Source organism: Cygnus olor, chromosome 7 (assembly GCF_009769625.2).
Source record: "Cygnus olor isolate bCygOlo1 chromosome 7, bCygOlo1.pri.v2, whole genome shotgun sequence".
NCBI lineage: Eukaryota > Metazoa > Chordata > Aves > Anseriformes > Anatidae > Cygnus > Cygnus olor.
Window position 1 is genome coordinate 16,041,578 of NC_049175.1, and position 21,345 is coordinate 16,062,922.

General features: G+C 43.7%; 1 protein-coding gene across 2 annotated transcripts; it reads left to right on the plus strand.

Moving 5' to 3' along the window:
- The first annotated feature begins 1,032 nt into the window (after window positions 1–1,032).
- A1CF (APOBEC1 complementation factor) lies at window positions 1,033–21,334 on the plus strand. Of its 2 annotated transcripts, none has more exons than XM_040563841.1 (11): window positions 1,033–1,182; window positions 3,548–3,682; window positions 4,431–4,561; window positions 6,063–6,301; window positions 9,444–9,608; window positions 12,719–12,816; window positions 13,709–13,979; window positions 15,203–15,411; window positions 17,981–18,117; window positions 18,780–18,913; window positions 21,183–21,334. In XM_040563841.1, the coding sequence occupies exons 1-11, from the start codon at window positions 1,084–1,086 to the stop codon at window positions 21,332–21,334; spliced, it is 1,770 nt and encodes a 589-aa protein (XP_040419775.1). In that variant the 5' UTR covers window positions 1,033–1,083. The 2 variants fall into 2 exon arrangements, with proteins under 2 accessions (XP_040419775.1, XP_040419776.1); XM_040563842.1 differs by having other exon boundaries at window positions 15,227–15,411.
- The last annotated feature ends 11 nt before the right edge of the window (window positions 21,335–21,345 follow it).

Here is a 21,345-nt window from a genome sequence, read left to right on the forward strand (position 1 = left end):
TCCCACAAACCTGCACAACAAATAGCTCCAAAATCTGCTGTTACACAAATGTCTCTATTTCCAAGCCTGCAGAGCTCAGTGTGGCAGAGCCCAAGTGACACAAGGCTCAGACCCTGCAAAAACATGGGCTCACGCCCCATTTTTGGCACTGAGGATAATCCACCTATTTAAATTTAATTATCTGCTTAAGTCTTCCCTTCAGAAGACTTCACTGGCAATCTCGTGCTATGACAGCATCCATGATGACATTGTGAGTCCTCAAGCTCAGCGTTGCATCTGCAGACCCATTTCTACACGTGCCCATGCATTTGATGTTTGTGTAGGCTTGAAGCTCCACATTCAGTAAAAACTGGGCAGGCTGAAATTATAGGCAGGGAGTCCGTCTTAAAAATAGCCCTTTGCCAGCATGTGTGGCCCAATTCAGATTCAGATTTCCGCTTTATGGTGTTTTCAACCAAAAAAGTAAACTTAAAAAAATATTATAATCTTTAATTAGATATGACCTAAAGCTACAGCACTGAATCAAAACATCTGAACCCCGAGGTTGTCGCAGCCCTGAACCTAGATACAGACCTGAAGTTCTCCCATGTTCCTGAGGCCACATCTAGACCTATGTCTCACACCTCTTACAGAGTGCTAGGCAAGGCTCGTGCCAGATTCCCTTCCCAGTACCAACAGGATGCCACAGCACGAAGGACAAGTTGCCTCCTACTTTAAGGCAGATGAGGCACCTTGCATGCTATTCCCTCCTAACACACCTGCACACGTATGCTGCAATATCCCGTGCGTCTCGCTGGAGCACTGGACAAGATCTGATTGTGCATTTGCTGTCATGCAACAGGGAAGAGAGGGATATTTTTGCTTTTTCCATGGTCTGTGGTTGGTTTTATTTATTTATTTATTTTATCTCAAAATGATTGATTTAGGAAGAATGAATGACTCATTTAGGAAGAATGATCCTGTTAGCTTTCTCAGGAGGGTGGACTTTCTCCTCCTAGCTGTATTAATTTATTTAATTTATCTTAAATTTGATTGCAGTGAGCACCCCTAATTAACCTGATTTTTTGCTGATAATCACTCACAATGGAATCAAATCACAAATCCGGGGATGGATTGACCGGCACACAGAAAGAAGCCGCCCTCCGTGCATTAATTCAGCGAACGGGATATAATTTGATCCAGGTAGGAACTCACAGTCACGTCCTTCTGCACACAGTGTCTGGTTTCATCTTGAAGCAGTGCTGCATCGGGGGCTTGTGCAGCGAATCTGCACGTGGCAAGCGCTTGTTGCTTGTTCCTCCCTCTCTGCTTCTCTCCAGTTTACATCCTGCACAAAACTGCATGTAGTAGGCGGTGTCTTTTATGAGGTGGCACAGTATTCCCCCTGCCAATATAAGAAGGGTGAAATAAAACCTGAGCACAGCTATATTCCAGGAATGGTTGGGACAGCTGTCTGAAAGCCATGACTGCAGTGCTGTTGTAGCAAAGAAAACCCACTAAACAAGGTTTCAGAAGAGCTTAAGCCCAGATTTGTCCATAGAAAGTCCCATAAGTGAACACCTTATTTACCCTTTTGAAAGATCTTTGCGTGCAAAAAAAGTACAGGTGCCTTACCTGCCCAAAAGCCACAGGCTTGCTCTCAGTCTGGTCTCCAAGGCCAAAGGGCAGGGCAGGTTAGTGCAGGTGGGGAACAGACAAGTCCTTCAAAACCATCTCAGGAAGTCTTCCCTAGATAGCATGACCAAAACAAATGAATTTTTCAAAAGTGCTGGCTAGCAATATGGCTTACCTTGCATCCTGGAAGAAGTAACTGAAAACTGAATTTCAGGCAGGTGGTTGCCGTGAACTTTGGCTTGCTTTGCATAGCACTAGAGGGCACAACAGCCCAAAGCAAAAAGGGGACTCCTGGGAAAAAGCATTTTCCTGTAGTCCTTAATGTTGTGTGTGCCCCAGGACCAGAACAACATTGGGTTTGTTGCACTTGATGAGCCTTCCTGCTATATTTGACCCAGGAGAAGATAAATAGCTTCTTTGTGTGTTTTATTTGCTATGACTTTCTTTATCCTGATCTTTAGTTTTTCATACTGTCACATCTGGCAATGGCTCATTCCTAAACCACAGATTCCTGCCTCCCTGCCCACCCAGAATCTTCTCCTTATTCCTAACTTTTCCCTTTCCTTCAACCTTACCATTTTCTCTTACTATTATTATTTTTTTCCCTCATTATTTTCTTTTCCACATCTCTTTGGGCTTTTTTTTTTTCCAACCTAACTGTCACTGGAGACAAATGCCTTCTTCTTCAATAGCTGTCAGGCTCACATGCCTTCACAAAGGGGACGATGAAGCTCTCCTTCCCCCCAGAGACAATGCCAAGATGAGTTCATTGAGATGCAGCCTTCAAGCCACAAATGAAGCCACTGCAGACTGAGAGTAGACTTTATTTTTTGCTGTGTCTCCTAGCACACTAGGAGACACTCCCACATATGTTGACAAAATGAGAAGAAAATCTGATTGTCTCTCACTTGGCTTAAAGTAGGATGGTAAAACTCTGCTGGCTCTTTGCTCACCATTATTGATGAAAGTAGCATTTCTGCAGGTCACCAAGGCCTTCTTCCAGCTGACATGCCAGTGAAGATCACAGATGACCACAGCAACACAATATACAATCATCGCTCTAACAAATGGCTCAAGAGATAGAAAATCCCATGCTAGAGATGTGCTCAGTTCAGCCAAACTGGGGACAGAAAAGCAGCCTGAAACATCATGATCTTCTCATTAGATCTGCTGTGAAAGTGTACTCATAAATTCAAACAGCTCCATCATTATGCTGAGGAATGAGCATGGATAATTCAGGGCTGGTTATAGGCTTAGGAAAACTGAAATTGCTTGTGCTATACTCTTATATTCCTACCAGGATCCCTGTTTACTGCAGGCTTAAGTCCTTCAGGCCTTCTTTGTAAATCAGCCATTGCCTAGAATAATCCCAGAGGGAGAAATGGCTACAGAAATGTCAGGAGGCAAAAACAGAAAAATTACCAGAGTCACAGCCCCTCCGGGCACAGGGAATCACTGCAGGACAAGGAGAGCTGGAGAGGGAGAGGGAGAGGGAGGGAGCAAAAGACAGAAGGTGGAAGAAGGGAGGGGAAAGAAAGAAAGGGGTAGAGGGATGGGCATCATCTTTCCCCTACGTTTTCCAAGGAGGCCTTTGACTGTCTGAATCTTGGACAGCTGAGCTGTGGAAATGGCCTCCCCTTCAAGGTGCTGATGCATGTTCCTCAGCAAAACTCAACCAGGTGTAAACCAGAGCCTTCTGCAGTACATCACCAGCATACTAGCTCAGATGCTAAAGCCTTTCGGTACCAATATAGCAGTGGGGCAGCCGGCGCACACCGCCCTCTCTCCCTTGAGCCTGCAAAGAGGTGCTCTTTACAAGGAAGGAGGGTGTTTGCCTCTGGCACTGCTCTAACAGGGTGTGCCCAAAGTGTCATTCCTCACAAAGGGACTGATTTGATCCACTACATCATCATTTTATTTTCCTCCGTGGCAGGAAAATGGGCAGAGGAAATATGGCGGCCCACCTCCAGGCTGGGACGGCCCTCCGCCAGAGAGGGGCTGCGAGATCTTCATTGGAAAACTGCCGCGGGACCTCTTTGAAGATGAACTTATACCACTGTGTGAAAAAGTAAGACTTTATGGCAGGTAGATATTTTGCAGAGATTACGGATGATCAGCTCTACATTTCCATGTTGGACTGGAGGTGATTTGGCCCAGACTGCCCTTGATTTGGTGGCAGCCCCTCCAGCTCCTTCTGTGGTGTTTCCTCACCATGACCAGGGCTGATCTAACACTGGAGCTGGCCCTGCTTAGAGTAGGAGGTTGTACTGAAACATCCAGCTATGCCTCCCTCCCTAAATTAGACTTCAGTCATATAAAATACACTTTCCTCCACCTAGGAAATGGGCACAGCCACCCAATCGCTCATGTACAAGCCTGAGCAAGTGATACCATTCAGACACAAACGGCCATGCAATTCTATTGCTGCACCTCATCCCTCCTCTTTTTTAGTCATTTTTTTTTCTAATTTCTCTACTGTGTGATGCATTAGCCTCAAAACTGGAACATAAACCCCATAAGGGGGAGAGAACCACAACCCTGGGGCTGCTGAGGTCAGTGGCCAAACTCTTGCTCACCTTGCTGAAGAGCTAACTTTGTCCCCCTCCCTCGTCACCTAAGCACTTGCTGCCTGTGTTTATGACTTTTTTCATGAGTTAGAAAGTTGTGTGAAAGCAGAACAGGCTCTGGATGATTATCCTGTAGATGGAGATATCTGAAGAGTTCTGACATGATATAGCCAAGAAAGCACCCAGTCTTATTTAAACACCTCACCTGGCAAACACTTCTTTACGAATGACTTTTCTTTCTATTTGCAGATTGGCAAAATCTATGAAATGAGAATGATGATGGACTTCAATGGCAACAACAGGGGCTACGCCTTTGTGACCTTCTCAAATAAACAGGAGGCAAAGAATGCAATAAAGCAACTCAATAATTATGAAATTAGGTGAGCATGGCATACACCTTCACATCAACTTTAAATCATATAATGTATTAATCTGGATTGTTGTGGACAGCATATTTTTCCCTACAGCCCAGAGGAAGCTTCTTTAGATACCTAAACTTTAGTAGGAAGTCATTTCTTGTCTGCCTGTGCATTTGTTGCTTTATGCTGTAGCACAAAGGCAGTACATAGCACTCAGAGACAAACTCTTTTGCAGGAAATGTCTTCCTTAAAAAAAAAAATAATAAAAATTAAAAATTCTACGAGAACATTGGAAAAAATATTTTGCTTTGGATCAAATCAACTGATGTCTAACCATCGTTGTTTATTTCATGTTCCCTTCTGGGCTGTTTTTTGTTTATGTATTCCTATCCACTGTGTCTCACATGAGCTATACTGCAGATATGTTCTGGGAGACATGAGCAATTACAAAAATGGTGAAATAGGATGAAAACTAATTGGCAAAACAGTGACATTTCCTAATAAGTAGGAACAGAAAAATCCCTCGTGTTTGTGACTAAAAATTGGGAACAAAACACCTAGAAATCAACAACATATGGGTCCATCAATATGGTTTGTTTTGATTTCAACCCCATTGAATTTTTTTTTCCAGTTCAAAGTGGGATGAATAGATGCAATTGCTTAGAAGCATTTTGAGATCAACCATTCTGGAAATTTTAGGGCTTTCTTTTCTTTCTTTCTTTTTCTTTCTTTCTTTTTCATTTTTTTTCTTTTTTTTTTTTTTTATTTTAAAGAAAAATATTGATTGTGAATTGCTTTACTAGCAACCTTAGGGATGAGCAGGTCACAAGGCACATGGGAAGGGTTTGGAAACATGACTTATATCAGAGGCTGGAGCATCTGAAAGATCAGACTTCAGCCACCTCCACCTCCTCTGCCTACTTGCCTTGTCCAAAAGATGCTTCTAAAGAAATTTATGACTTCTCCAGACCTGCAAGAGGTAGTTGGACCACAAAGGTGTGAGCAAAGTGAATGTAAAGACGTTTTTGCCTTGGGGGTCTGCACAGCAATTGGTATCAATAAACCCTGAAATGTAACCACAGCTGTGAGGCTCTCTGGTGATCAGGAAGCTGCAAGTCACTGGTGAATGCAATGAAACCTGGCTTATGCTGATGGCAATGCAAGAATCACAGTGGTGTCCCAGTTGCTCAGCACAGTTGCCTGGTGGCAACTGTTTTTGGAAATAGAAAAAGAGAGAATCCCAAGAGTCAAAAGCAAAATTTGGCTTTGGTTTCTTCTGATCTCATGTACCTTGTTTCAAATGTGCTGCTTTACTTTGATGTCAAATTTAGCAGAGTATTAGCCTTTGGATCTAGCCTCTTGTGTTGAGTGAGACCACTTGAACATCCCAAGAGACACGTGCCGCAGAAGGGGAGACCTTGCATTTGGCCTTGTGTTTTGGGACAAGAAGGGGGATTTTTTTCCCCTTTCTCTGAGAAGTGATCTTGGGTCCTGACAAACCAACAATATCATTTTTCTGCAGGAATGGGCGTCTCCTGGGAGTCTGTGCCAGCGTGGACAACTGCCGCCTGTTCGTAGGGGGGATCCCCAAAACAAAGAAGCGAGAGGAAATTTTAGCAGAGATGAAGAAAGTCACGGATGGAGTCGTGGATGTCATTGTCTACCCAAGTGCAGCTGATAAAACCAAAAACCGGGGTTTTGCTTTTGTGGAATATGAAAGCCACCGGGCAGCAGCCATGGCCAGGCGAAAATTGCTCCCAGGTTAGTACAGATGGTGAGGGTGGTAGGAGAAGCTTCAGTTTAGCAGATGCCTGTGTATGTGTAGCAGCATAGAAGTCTCCAGAGGAAACGTATACTCAAGGGAAGGAACACTGCTGGGTTTTCTCATCTTGGCTGCCAATGATTCACTTCAAGCAAAGAGGGACCCCATTATGCCCATCGGGCTGCCAGACATGCCCTGATGCTGGGGTGTGGGGTGGGTGATTCACTGAAAAGCCTGATTTACCACCATTCTCATTAGCCAGGTGCTTCATTTAAGAGCTTGAAGTTATTAAAATATAGCTAGATGGATCTAGCTGTTGTATCCGTTCAGCTCTGTTGTAATATATATATTATCCCATGGTTATCTTGAGTTATATGTAAAATGCAGCCTCATCTATGACCTCCCGGGGAGCGTCACTTAGGGAAATATCCAAGACCATATCAGACTTGACATTGTACTGGGGATGTTCCTGAAAATGTTTATTTTCCACATGGGAAGAAAACCTCAGATGAGGAATTGCTTTAGAATTTAAACAATATAGAGAATAAGTCTATGTAATTTAGTGCTGGGGGACATCGTGAAGCAAAGAGAAGTTTGATAGGTGATAAGCAAAAGCGACACAACATTAATTGCCTTTGCAGCGATTTCACTGTTTTTCTCATGCTTTCGTATGCTCAGCAGCAGCTCCTGCACTGCTTTGTCAAAGCCAGCTCACTTGCTGTTAAAAGAATCCAATAAACCTTCTGTTCTGACACTTGATCCTCACACATCATGCCCACCAATTTTCTTTCTTTCTTTCTACATGATAGCCCATAAAAAATCTTGTCATTTTGAAACCTTTTCTCTTATTGTCAGAAATGAGTACGATTGCGAGAGTTAATATGTATCTGAGTATGCCTGCTATTGCGGGGTATCTCACACAGACTATTTTTCTTTTTATTCTGTATTTTCTGCATCAGCTTAGCATCTCCCTAATTATAGGAGCACTTTCTGTTAGTCTGTTCTTCAGCATAACTTTCTCATGGTTTCTATATTGAGAAGGATGGAAGGAGCAGGCGCAGGCACCGCCACTGATGGCAGCCTTGAGGGAGCAAAGCACTTGAAATCCTGAGCAAAGACAGTGAGACAGATGGGAATGAGAACATAGTCCTGAACAGCCTTGTGCAATGTGCTAGTGATTTCCAATTTAGGGATATCTTGGTAAACAGGTTGGGAATTTCAAAGACCTGAGCAGGAGTGAGAGTCTTCTGATGTTCCAAACATACGGGAGGAACTTGAAAAAGGTTTCAAGCCAGGACTGAATGCGTCTCCAGCTGATGCATTGGATGAACGTGAAATTGAATATCATTATCAAGTTGCTTCCTTAACTCTGAACCTCACTGCTCTTCAAGGAAGCTCTGTAGAAGAGGCAGAAAAGCTCAAAATGAAGATGCTTTTTATGAAAGCTTTGTCTTGTCTCCTGGTTAAATAGGCAGGTGGAGGAAGACTGGGTTTTAGCAAGCTGGTAGAGCAGGAACCAAGCTTAGCTCCTTGCTATGAATCAGCCAGGTTGTTATTTCCACTATTGAAATGAACACGGCAACTTAGAAAAGAGAGCATGGCCTTTCATTTTAGCTGGCTGCCACTAGCTGCCATCTATTTCTGGTCATCAGACTGGTCAGGGCTGGAAGCTGAACATCAACCACAGTCACAGCTCCACAATTCCCAGCTCATTCACAGGACAGAGAAGCATACCCATTATCCTAGCAGGGAGCAGCCCCTTTACATTTTGGTTTGTTTTTTTTGGTTTTTTTTTCAGCTTTTAACTTCTGTTACAGAAAAACAGGTCTCCAAATTCTAACCCCTTCCCTCTAATTTTCCTCTATTTTGGAGCTCCCATCCTGTCTTAGATGGATTATCCAAGTGGACATGCAAGATGGGATGCCTCCAAAAGTGTTTTGCGGGAGTCTCATTTTCCTTCTTCCAACATAGGTATCCCAGGGCCTCTTCCAGGTTTTAGCATACACCTAGGCCTTGGAGAATCATAAAGATCATATCATAAAGATCAGAGAAGAAATAAGAACAGCACAGACAGGACTAGTTTGAGGGAAGCTTGCAGAAGAGGCAGACATTTTATTTCATTATTTTGGAGGAAATATCCAGCACTAACCATGCTGCAAAGCCAGAAAATGGTCCCTACTGTGCATCCAAAGCACTATCTGCTAGGCTGATTAAAATTGCCAGAGAAAAAACGGGCAACAGACCGAGCACATGGAATTTAGGGCTCTGGATATTGGTGAGTGGCCAGATTTCAGCCACTCTTGAAGAGAAGGGGAAAGGATTTCTTCCTGAAAGATGTGCTGAAAGGACTGGGAAGAAATGCTTATCACAGTGATTCACGCAGATTGGAGGCAAGGCTGTGGCCGTCAGTTTTCATTACACGTTAGATATCATGAACTGGTTAATCAATTACTTAATGGATTAAGTAACTCAATGCAAATGATTACAGAGCTCAGCATGATCACATGGCAAAAACATCGCTTTTAACTACCTCTTTATTTGCTGTTTTTATTCTTTGCCCCTCAGCAGCTTGATCCACTCTATACAGAACCCATATGCTTCTCCACACCCTGTTTATGCCTCATTACTTTTTGTTTCCTTTCTTTCTACTGCTTCTGTTGCAACTTCACCCTGTGTGGACCATGCAACTTCAAATACTTGCACATGGAGACATCCTGATTTTTACTATTTCACTTCATCCTCTGGGACTTCTGGATCCCTTTCCAATTTCCTAGGGAATTAAATATTTGCAGCCAACAGAGATCTTTATAAGAGAAGTATACCCATTACAATATTTCCCTTCAGAGCGCATTCCAGGGAATGCAGATGTTAGTGAATTGTGCCACAAATTCCCTTTTTAATTTCTGGATGCTACATTTCTGCAGGCATCTAAGATGCTAGTGGGAGCCTGCTGAAAGTGTGACCATCTGCTTTTGGAAATGAGTTAACTAAAAGGCAGTGCTTTGAGCACAAAAGGCTTATTTTGGCCCTCTTTGTATAATTGGCCTATTCTATTGTTCATACTGCATATGAAATAAACTCTGAGCAGAAGTTAGAGGAACCTAAGCCTCTCTGACAATGATGATGCCAATCCCTTTAAAGGAAGGATCCAGTTGTGGGGACACCCTATTGCTGTTGACTGGGCAGAACCAGAAGTGGAGGTGGATGAAGACACCATGTCATCAGTAAAAATCCTCTATGTGAGGAACCTCATGCTCTCGACCACCGAAGAGACTATAGAAAAGGAGTTCAACAGCATCAAACAAGGTAGGAACCCACTGACACAGTCCTTAAGTAAGTGCTGCTACTGCAAATGGAAGTATTTCTTCATTCATAAAATGCCAAAGGAAGACAACAAAAGTAGCAGTTTTTCCATGGTAAAATGTTCATGTGTAATGCCGCAAAATTGCCATTAGGCTGAAGGCTCCCACCCAACATGCATAACATGTCATTCCGCTAAGGGCTGATTAATTTACAGCTAACAACACTACTAACCTTTTTAAGGTGATTGGCAACTGGAAGAGATCCAAAATACTGCATGAGGATGCCTGTATCATAAAAACAACTTTGAGTCATTTGAATCTTCTTGAAAAAGAGAGTTGTTAGAACAGCTGGGTGATTTCAGCTTTCTTCATCTACAGAAAGGGATGATGACAGAAATAGGATGGTTTAATACAACTGCTTTTTATCTAATCTACCTAAATGCTGAATTCTTTCTTTTTCATACCAAAAATGATCTTCCATAAATTTATGAATAACCAGTGCTTATCATTTTATGCAGGATATGATGGTATTCTTTCATGGCATATATTACATGCTCTTAGGGTGAGATTTTCAAAAAGCAAATATGTTTGTTGGGAATAAAAATCCTGCTGGCTTTCAAATGAGATTTTACTTCTGAGTTGCTCCGGTTTTAGAAAGTTCCACCCAAAAACAACAGAGTAAAAATAACCCATTTGTGCAACTCTCCAAGCCACATAGTCCATTAGGCATTAGTAACTTATGCTTGGCAATGTGAAATTGCCATTCATCTCGTTCCTACTAACTTCCTTCTATTAATTTTTAAAAATACACTACAGAGCTTCATTTTTCCTTCACTAACTTTTCATTTCTGCTCCATCCTTTTTTTTTTTTTTTAATAGGCTACAATGCAAAGATCTTTATGAGATTTCTTTACGAGTCTTTTCCGTCCTTCTAATGTTACCAGCTAATACTTTAAGTAACCATCAAGCTGTTAGAAATCCCATTTTAACCCCAAGCTAAATATGTATCATCCCACTCTCTTAACTGTTTCCTCCTTTATTTATTCAGTTTTGTTCCTGATCACTGAACTGCTCACACTCCCCAGAAACACATTTATATCCATTTGACACTTCAGTAACAGTCATCTGCTTTGCTCCTAAGCAAAGTTTTCTAGTACAACAGAAGACTTGAATCTTCTTCAGTTCGTCTTTTCAACACTTTCTCATTTTGCTTCTCATGCTGGAAATTGTTTTTGTTTGTTTTTTGTTTGTTTGTTTGTTTTTGTTTTTGTTTTAAGGAGAGCTTTAATTATTGTGGATGAAACCAAGAATGCCTTTTTTAAAGCTGTGCCATACTTTCAAAAAAACATGCCTAGAAGAAGCAAAACCTGAGTTTTGAGGAGAATAAATGCAGTTTAAGTCATAGTGAGATTACAATCAAACAAGTCAGCAAGGAGCTGAAATGATTCACCTCCCACTTTGGTTATCTGCTACGTTTGTTGGGTCACATTTCAATATCACTTGCCTGAAGTGCACATTTGATCCGGGGAATTTAGAAGCTGTTTTGACAATAACGAGCCATCCAATAAAAACGTACCCAGATGAGAGGAGTTACGAGGCAGAGGTCCCCATTACAGAGCAATTACCACATCACCACAAGCTCCACAGACACTACCAGGAATGCTACTTATGCATCCCAAGTTGTAACACAGCACAAGTATCACCCCTTTTAAATCTGTGCCAAATTCAGTGCCGGATGGCTTCTATAGAAATATGCATCACTTCAACAACAAGAAGCTCTGCCCTCCCTCCCTAGAGATCTTGGCAAATATCCTGAGCCCTGGCAAAGTTTCCATTTGGTTAAATGGGCTCCAGACAACGCAGCTGAAGCGGGGTGATGCTGAAAGAGAGCAGCAAGGAGGGGCAGGCCTGTACCTTCCTGCAGCAAGGCGCTCTACCCTGGCAGCAGGAAGGCCACACTCTCCAAAGGTGCTAACAGGGACAATATTCCCCCTGCGGTGTCACATAGCCGCTTGTCCCGCTGGGGTGAGAGCACGCCGCCTAGTCCCACAAGTAGGAACAAGCAAGGTTTTGTCTTGAGTGAGGATCAATAACACAGAGCAATCTCCAGGAGGCAGAAGGGGGATTTTCAAAACACAGAGAGTTCATTAAAGCCTCGACTTGTAAACGAGACATCAGCATATAATGCCCATAATTTTGGGCTTAGAAAATCACCCTCCAATCCCAGAAGGACACAAAAAGCCACTTACCATTTCAGTGTCAGTCTGAAGACATGCAGGCTGCTTGGGTTATAGGCTGAAACAGGCTTCATTAATAGCCCACTGGAACTCCTAATGCCACCCCCTAAACTCCAAAGAAATATTTTTTCTTCTGCAGTTATTTAAGTAAGTGCTTTTTTGCAGCAATAGGATATTTCCCTGTACACCTGTTCAGCTTTAAAAGGAAAGAAACCAGCAGAAAAGTCATCCTGCATCCATTAGCCACATTTCCAAAGGATACTTTTAGGGGTGTTATAGTCTCACTGGCTAGGCTGGTTGACAACACACTTCCCAACTGACAGGACTGGCAAAGATGAACAACTAGAGGAGAAAAGGTAGATACCTAAAGCTTGAGCCTGCAGAGAGCAGGTGCCAGTGTGGTTATTTCAGAGCCAGAATATTTGGGTGCTGCAAAGTTCCCAGCAGCAGAGCATCTGACAAGGGAAAGGGAAGGCTGTAGAGGACAGACACAGAGGAGAAGAACACTGAGTGTGAGAACACCAAGTGTCCTGCTCAGCCATCCAGCTCCTGGAGATCCGTCACAGAAGTGAAACACAAAACCAAAGACAACCTCAGACAGAGCATTTTGGACTGGAGCAAACCACTCCAGTTTAATGGGAACCATACAGGTGCTTGCCTTCAAGTATTTCTAATTTTGCTTGAAATAACACAGACATTGTCTTTAGTTTCTCATGGTATATACATCCTAAGAGGTAAGAAGACACCACTGACTTTCTCTCTTACCCATGGCCAGTTTTTGCTCTTGAAGGGCTCACAACCCAACACAATTGCTCATTCTGATACATATTTTCCAACTAATACCTATTTCCAACTAATAGTCCAATGTTTTCCACAGGTGCAGTAGAAAGAGTAAAGAAAATTAGAGACTATGCCTTTGTGCACTTTAATAAAAGAGAAGATGCAGTTGAAGCTATGAAAGCCTTGAATGGGAAGGTAAAGCTGCTCTGAATGTTGGTTTGTGGGACTTACATGCAGTATATTATATGCAGCTGAAACAAAGCTGCCAGGCTTATTAGCTACAAAGACACCCTGAAGGTGCTAGCCCTTTTTTTCAGTTCTCAGGCTGCTTTTATACTCCTGAATTCATTTTTCAGCAACCCTGATGTTCACAAACTGTTCTTTTTGGCTTCTTTCCCTTTGCATTCATAATAAATGTTTGCCCAGATCAGACTGTAGTTCACCACTCTGAAAAAAGATGGAGCAATACAGAAATGAGGACTAGAAAATGAGGGGTTACGGGTTCCCTTGGCTTGCACTCACATACGTGTTTCATGTCTGCCAACAAAAACACCGGAAGGGAAGCATGTGAATAGTAAACAGGGACAAACAAGGTCAACCCAGAACATCTGCTCCAAATTCAGAAGCAGATTTGCAAGGAGCTTGCTGTATTTGGTACTTCTTGCACTGCAATGTAATTCACAGTGCTGTAATGCAAGAGCTTTTCCCAAAGAGGTGTTAACCCCGTTCCTATTTTTAGTGCTGTTGCTGTTCTCCATAGGAGTACCTATAATCGGGCTGACTTAGATGCTGCTTTGCAGGAAAGTGAGGCCTTTTCAAGGGCTTCACAACTCTGCTAATTCAGTTAATTAGCCTCTGCTGGCTGGTGTCAGGTCTGGATGCTCTCTACACATTGAACCTTCACCTAGCCAGTGCCTTCTTCCACCCGTGGGAGGGAGATTTTGGCTGATTTGGGCGGTTTTCTCCGTTTTCCCGTTCTGTTAGTAAACCACGTGGGGAAGCTGCCTTCTTAGACAGGATAATCCCCATGCATCTCGGAGACTGCCTCACGCTTGTGCTTCTCCCGCACTCTTCCTGCGGTGCGAAGGTGCTGGATGGCTCCCCCATCGAGGTGACGTTAGCCAAGCCCGTCGACAAGGACAGCTACGTCAGATACACCCGAGGCACAGGTGGCAGAGGCACGATGCTGCAGGGAGAGTACACCTATGCCTTTGGACACATGTACGACCCCGCCACCGCCTACCTGGGTGCCCCAGTTTTCTACGCACCCCATGCCTACGCGGCTATCCCCAACCTCCACTTCCCGGCCACCAAGGGGCTCAGCAACAGGAGCATCATCCGGCCCCCATCCATCCGAGGTAACTCCAGTCATGCCAATACTCTGCTCTAACAAAATGACTCCTCCCATGCTTGGGTGGCTGCATCCTCATGCTGAGGGTGTTGGCGTTGCCCAGGCTGCTGGACCCCTTTCAGAAAGGGACAGAAAACAGTTTTTAGGCTCTGTCCTTCCCAAAGACATAGTGACATTCCAGCAGGCTAAGCAGAGTACTAAAAAATAACCATTTTCCTGGAGCAAGCTTTAGACAGCTTCCAGATCACCCTCCTTCCAGGGTAAATAAGCCATGAATCCTCCTGGTTTTGCCCCAGCAGGGAAAACCAAATAAAACAATTTTCCTTCCCTCCATCCTGAGCCAACTCTCATACAGCCAGCAGCACATCTCTGTGCTGTTTTTCCCCTTTCCTTTGAAACCCACAAGGAAAGTTTTACCAGTCCTGATGTTTTCTGACCCAAATGCACAGCATTTCCCAGGGAGGTCACATTGTGCTGAAGCTGAGTGGGGAACCAGAACTGAAACCAAGAAAGCCATTAATTTTGTGCTTTGGGAGATGGACTCGTCTTTTTTTTTTTTTTTTTTAATAATAATCTAATAATAAGAAACCTATGAAAATAGAGAGTGTTTCTGATGGTTGCTGAGGGTCTGCCTTTGACCCCAGCTGTCTGCAACTGGTACTGAATCAAACCCAGCATTCAGGTACCCCCCCGATCAAATATCATTGCAGACAGCATTTGGTACCTGCAGAATTAGGTTAGGGGACTACCAGAAAAATAAATACATGTGTCCATTGGGCTCCTTGAACAAAAATGAAAATGTAATAGGGGCTGAAAATTTGACTTTGGTTCATATAAGGGAGGGGTTGTATAAACACTGAGTTCCTCATGAAACTGTTATTATGCTGGTGGGTGGCAAGTGACATCAGCTGTCCCTTCGCCAACTTCTGACTACAAATCTGGTTAGAAAGGTGTTACAAAATCAAAACCGGCTTGTCTATGAGCTCAATGGAAAGTTACACCTCACCTGTCAGCACGGAGTAGAGGAGATGGAAACTGGGTCAGACAAAAGCAGGGGTACCCCCAGAACTTCACACCTCCAAGTGTGCAAGCCCAGCAACAGGCTATGGGGGGGCTCCTGCCTACCTCCTTCCCAAACTCAGTCAGTGGGGCTAACTTTTCCATTTCAGGGACAATCAGGGTAATTTTTCCGGTGATTTGATTCAGTTTAATGCCTTCTTACATTCCTAGAAATTTACATGAATGTACCTGTAGGGGCTGCGGGAGTTAGAGGACTGGGAGGTCGTGGCTACCTGGCGTACACGGGCCTGGGGCGCGGATACCAGCTCAAAGGAGAAAAGAGGGGAGAGGATAAACTCTACGACCTCTTGCCAGGAATGGAGCTCACACCGATGAACCACGTCACATTAAAGCCCCAAGGGATCAAACTTGCCCCTCAGGTAGGTGTGTGCGAAGTATGGTCAATGTGTTGGCCAGGGTTTGCCTTTGCTCAAAATGCTTTCAGAAAAACAGCCCTTGCTTGAATTTAAACTGGTGATTGATAGCTACATCCATTCATAACTCTTGGAATACATTTAAACAAGAAAACATTGCTAGTTGCGTCCTGCAGTGCCATCCGCCTTGCTGTAGTACAGCACTCTCCTTCAAGGGAGAATTTTCATAAACTTCCATGGGTGGAAGATGAAATCCAGCTATGACTACCCCTCCATAAAAGCACTGTGGAGTAAAGAAATTCTCACCCAAAACAGGCATGATAAGTAAGATGCATCACTTGGGACTTCACCAAGGAACTATTTCACATAAATAGAAAAACAGCAACTTTGCCAGGAAAAAAAAAAAAAGAATCATCTGTTTTGCAAGAGGGCCATGGCATTGCACAGAGCTTTGCTGCCTCGATGTGATTGCTCCAATGCAGTACAAAGAAGTAAAACAATGTGGAGCACATTATCTGGGTGGATCCGTGTGTGGCAGCTTGTGCTGTCTCCCCTGATGCTGACATATGCCACGGTCCTGGCAGGAGATCAGGGTTTGGGTGATGCTGAGAACTGAAATCCTGAACCACAAATGTACATCCTAAACAGAATGGGAAAAGAGGTGTTGATGGACTGCACAGCCCAGCCAAATGCAACAGTTCTGGTTGCACAAGGAGGCTTGGACATGATTGTGCATGCGGGACTGGGATCCAGACAGCTAGCTGACGACAGAGCAGAACAAATTCCTCGAGTTTCAGAGGTCACTCTCCTACAGCAACTTTTTTCCCCTTGAATCATAGAAAGTAATGTTAGAAGTTAATTTCACTCTGATTTCGGAAACGCATCTCTGTCTAGTAAAAAAATTGCCACAGCATTCCTTTTGTTAAATGTCTCCCAAAACATCCTTTTCTCCCCAGAAACCTGGAGTGCTTTTTCTTCCCCTGCAAAGTTTCTCTGTCTCCATGTTACCAGCACACAAGAAGGGTGAAATGGTCCAGGCTGCCTTAGGGCAGGTGCAGTTCAGGGTTTTTGCTCTCCCGACATCTTCACGATGAACCCCCATGGCAAGGTCAATGTGTGGCAGACCATGCAGCAATAATTTTTGGAGCACATCTTCCCTTCAGCTGAGTTCCCTAATTCCCTCACTGCCACTGTCTCATAATAATGCTTCTTACACAGCCATGGCTTGCTTTAGGACAGCCTCGTTAATACCTGTGCCAGCTCGGTCAGCCTCTCCTGCCCACCGCACACTGCAACAGCACCTGTGAAGGATGGACCCCTCCTAACTTCCTTCCTGCTGCCTAGCTGGGGTGCTTGGTGTTCATGAATAGATGTTGCTCATTGAGTATTTAAATGGTGATGTTACATCTCAAAAGCACCGTCCTTACATAGCCTTTGGGACAGCAGGGGACAGCTGTCAGCATGGTCAAGAAATCTGATGAACTAGGGTGTGCGCACTATAGAGTAGCAAACTTTAGAGCTGTAGTTACCAAATGAAAGGCAGCAGTGAAATAAAATAATTTTAAATAAGGTGGACAGCAGAAAGCCTCAGGCTGTGGGTACCCAGGGGTCTCGGCTCCAACCCGGTTCGCAGCAAGACCAACGTCACAGCTACAGCAGATCACTTGGGGACATTCCAAACAGAACGTTTTTGTCTTGTGTTCAACTTCAGGATGCCAAATTGCCTTACTGTGTCACTCAAATGCAAATCGTTATGGCACTGAAAAATACCTGGTGAGACCACAACCGCTGCTCAATAGGAAAAACCCCAAGCCCCAACCATTTCTAAGTAGAGCATCAAACCTGATGGAGTTACTTAGAAAAAAATAAATGGTCCAAGCACCACTGGTGGGGGACACCACACTATATCAAACCCACCTGGGACATTAGATAGCCCCTGGGTTTAAAAAAGAAAGAAAAAGAAAAAGCAAGAGCATTTCCAGACAGTGATTCCCAATTACTGTGGAATAAGCTGTGCTAAGGCCAAGGGCAATGTGGTCCAGCATTTCTCTTTCAAACTAGCAGCAGAAATTGCCTATTGAAGCCTGAATAATTAATTGGGCAGAGAAACAGCCTCTTTTCCTTCCTTCCTTTCGTCTTTTTTAAGACTGGACTTTTTATGTACTGTATCCCACCAAGGGAGGGAGGCACCAGAGCTGTGAAGATGAATGGAACCATAATGCTTTAAGGGGGTTAAAAAGATGTGCACAGATAGAGTTTCTGTGGAGAATTCAGAGAAGGCCATGCCGATAACGGAATGAAACAGCTAATCAGCAAAACAAAGACATCCCATTTAAAGAGGTGATAATTAGCTTCAGGAATTAAATGCATTTTTAAGGTATATAACATTTAGATGAATCTTATATTTCAAGGTGAGCTTTACTGCCCTGTCTGCCATTTATTTTCTCACTAAGACTTGAGGAAGCTGCCCTGAAAACCCTTTGGAGGGGAGGAAGCTGAGCAATGCAGGGGCTGGAGCTGGAGAAAAAGGCTACGTGCAACAATTAACTCAAGCAAATCCCTTCTTCCCTCCTAGATCTTAGAAGAAATCTGCCAGAAAAACAATTGGGGACAGCCTGTTTACCAGCTCCACTCTGCAATTGGCCAAGACCAAAGACAGCTCTTCCTATACAAAATCACCATCCCCGCCCTCGCCAGCCAAAACCCCACCATGTACGTAACTATTCAAGTTTCTCTGGGCTTTAGGATTATTTTTTTAAAGTGGATTTTGTCTAGCATCTCTCTTCAAAATACGACACAGGTCTCTATTTACAGGTTTTTGAGACATTAGAGAGAAAATCATCCATAAATCAAAAAAAAAAAAAAAAAAAGATCAACAGAGATGTCTGCTGTGCTTGGTGCTCTGTGTTCAGTGGTGTAAAAACTACAGAAAGCCAGAAATAAGTAGGCAAAAGGGTGCTTTTTAGTAAGAAAATAAAACATACAATAGTTCACGTAGGAAAAAGAAAAGCAGCTTGTAGGAACATGCTGCTAATTAGGCTCCAGATATGATCCTAAACACTTCTGATTTGAAATATTTTTGTGGTGTATTTTAATGAGAAAGACTGAAGCAGGCTTTCTTTTGGACTGAAAATGGACGACATGCTCTGAAAACATGTAGTGACCGAAATGTGACCCAGGGCTGATGATCTCGGCAAAGAAACCAGACTGCTAAAAGTATTAGTGTTAATGCATCAGCACAGTAAAATGATGTTTCTATTTGATGTATGGGATCATGCCAACTATGGCTGGATTAGAAGGTTTTGCAGTAAAGGCCTAGAGAGAAAAAAAAAAAAAAAAAAAAAAGGCAAGCTAATATGTTGCTGTGTTCACAGACATCCCTTCACACCTCCCAAGCTCAGCGCCTTTATTGATGAAGCCAAAACCTACGCAGCAGAATACACCCTGCAGACACTGGGGGTTCCCACCGAGGGAACAGAGGTGCCTCCTGCTGCACCAGCTTTTCCAGGTATGTGAAGGTCTGTACAGCAAAGGCCTCCTGCAGTATTATTTTTCCTACATGCTTCCTCGTGTGTGTCCAGAACTAACCTGTTTGTGGTCACTGAGGACAGACCTGACTGTGCTCCAGTTCATGGATGCCTCCCTTTAACTGGGAGCCCCCAGTAGGACCCAGGACCCAGATGTGGTCTCCCCAGAGCCAGAGCTGGGATGAGTCCCCTTCCTGCTGTGCCCTGGCCAGTGCCACACAGGACGGGTTCGGTCCTCCTTACCGCAAGGATCCCTCCTCTTGAGCCAACCCCTTGGATTTCATCTGCCAAAGGAATAATGTGAACGTGACAGCCAGGATCCGATCCCAGCTCTCTCCCACCCCTGCTGGAAGACTAATGTTTCCAGTTTGGGAGTTCATTCCCAACAGCTCTTGTAACTACCAAAAGAGCTTGGGAAATCATGGAAAACATAAGCCAGGAGCTGGAATCCAGCTTGCAGGCATTACATTTACTGTGCTCCCCAGCATGATGGTGATTCTGATGTAGTGGGAGCAACTTATGCCAAACTGCACATGAGGAATGCATTAGTCAGTACTACTGAATTGTTTGGAGTGTCTCAAGGATGGATTTAAAAATAAAAATAAAAATCTATCCGGCTTCCTGCCACAGGAGTCCACAAAAGCCACAGAAAAATCAATTTGTCTGGGTTTGTGCGAGCTTCCGCAGTGTGGAAACCAAATGGGCTCTTTATTGAATCCAGTCCCCACTTACTGCTTAATTATAATCTCTCCTTTTTCTTTCATCCACCCTTATTTATTTATCTTGGAAACACAACAAATAGACATACATTAAAATTACTGCCAGCAGCACACACCGGTGCTCGGTCCACACTCACTGAAGTCCAGCACAGCCCAGGCCATGCCCAGGTAGCAGCTCATTTCTCTTATGATGCCGAACATGGTTTAAATGACAGATTTCTCAACTCCTAATCAAAATGTTGCACCTCGCTTTGCTGATGCAAGAAAGACACTTTGAGCGGCCACAACATTCATGTTCCCGTGAATTTCTCATGTTTTCCCCCAAGCTAACATCTTCCATGAGGAAACATACTCTTGGTGATGCCCAGTATCATAGAATCATAGAATCACAGAATCATTAAGGTGGAAAAAGACCTCCAAGATCATCTGGTCCAACCATCCCCCTACCACCAGTGTCACCCACTAAACCATGTGCCTAAGCACATCCAACCTTTCCTTGAACACCCCCAGGGACAGTGACTCCACCACCTCCCTGGGCAATCCATTCCAATTCCTGACCGCTCTTTCTGAGGAGACATTTCTCCTGACTTCCAACCTGAAATATCTCCAGGCCCTGCCCCAATGGGACTCGGATCTGACTGACCTTGAGCCAATCCCACTGCCAGCTGGTTGGTTGGAGAGTTTGGATCCTGGGAGATGTAGTTTGGAAGCAGAGACAGGTTCAGCAGAGCCGATGGGCATCTTGGCTACTCTTCCCACATTTGGGCTTCGTCTTAATTCTTGATCCTTTCATAACAACAACATACTGTGGTCTGTTTGACAAGCTGCTACACTCTCCTTTCAGATGAACCAGTCCCAAATGATGTTTGTTTTCCCAGTGATTCATTTTAAATCAGCAAAGCTAACATTTTCCCATGGAAAATTTTGAAGTGTTGAAACCACATATCCCATTAGAATCTGATGGGAAAAAAATCCAGTTTGCTAAATATTTCCTCCCAATATTGCATAGAGGGAATTCCCTTCCTCTCTAACATGGCTGTCCTGAGTTGCATGCATTTTGACCATAAAGGATGTCACAGCCATGTTTTCTCCCAGCTGTGCAAATGCCTTCTCTATGAAACAAAACATACCCAGATTTTCTCCGCAGTACTTCATTTTCTTGCCCTCCTTTGTCATGTGTGGGAGTCCATGTAAAGAGCACTGTTACCAGCCTCTCATCTCAGAGATATTTGAAGCTTAAGGAAAAATATTCAACAAAGAGGGGATTTTTTCAGGCAATGTGTTTAACAAATAATAGGTGAGAAAATGCATTAATTTTCCAGCTGCAGTTGTCAAATTTGTTACCTTTAACGAGGAGGAAAAACATGCCAGGAGTGATTTATTTAATCTAATCAGATTGTTCCAATCTTCCCATTGACAAATGACATGATTGCCATTGACAATGAAGTCTTCCCATCAAAAAATGTCAGGCAATGGTAGCTTTTGAATGACTTTCCTTTAATCTCCATCTCTTCTCTCTTTTCCCTTGCAGGATACACCATTGCTAATGCTGCCGCAACAGTCACTGCCACTCACCTCAAACAAGCAGTGACAATGGGACAAGATTTGGCGACGTACACCACATATGAAGCCTACCCCGCCTTCGCAGTAGCTGCACGCAGTGATGGTTATGGAGCATTCTAATTCTGTCTTTA

Coding starts and splice junctions, on each gene's coding strand:
- A1CF (XM_040563841.1), top strand. CDS start 1,084: ATGGAATCAAATCACAAATCCGGGGATGGATTGACCGGCACACAGAAA. Junction 3,683..4,430: donor TTATACCACTGTGTGAAAAA/GTAAGACTTTAT, acceptor TTCTATTTGCAG/ATTGGCAAAATCTATGAAAT. Junction 13,980..15,202: donor CCGGCCCCCATCCATCCGAG/GTAACTCCAGTC, acceptor TTACATTCCTAG/AAATTTACATGAATGTACCT.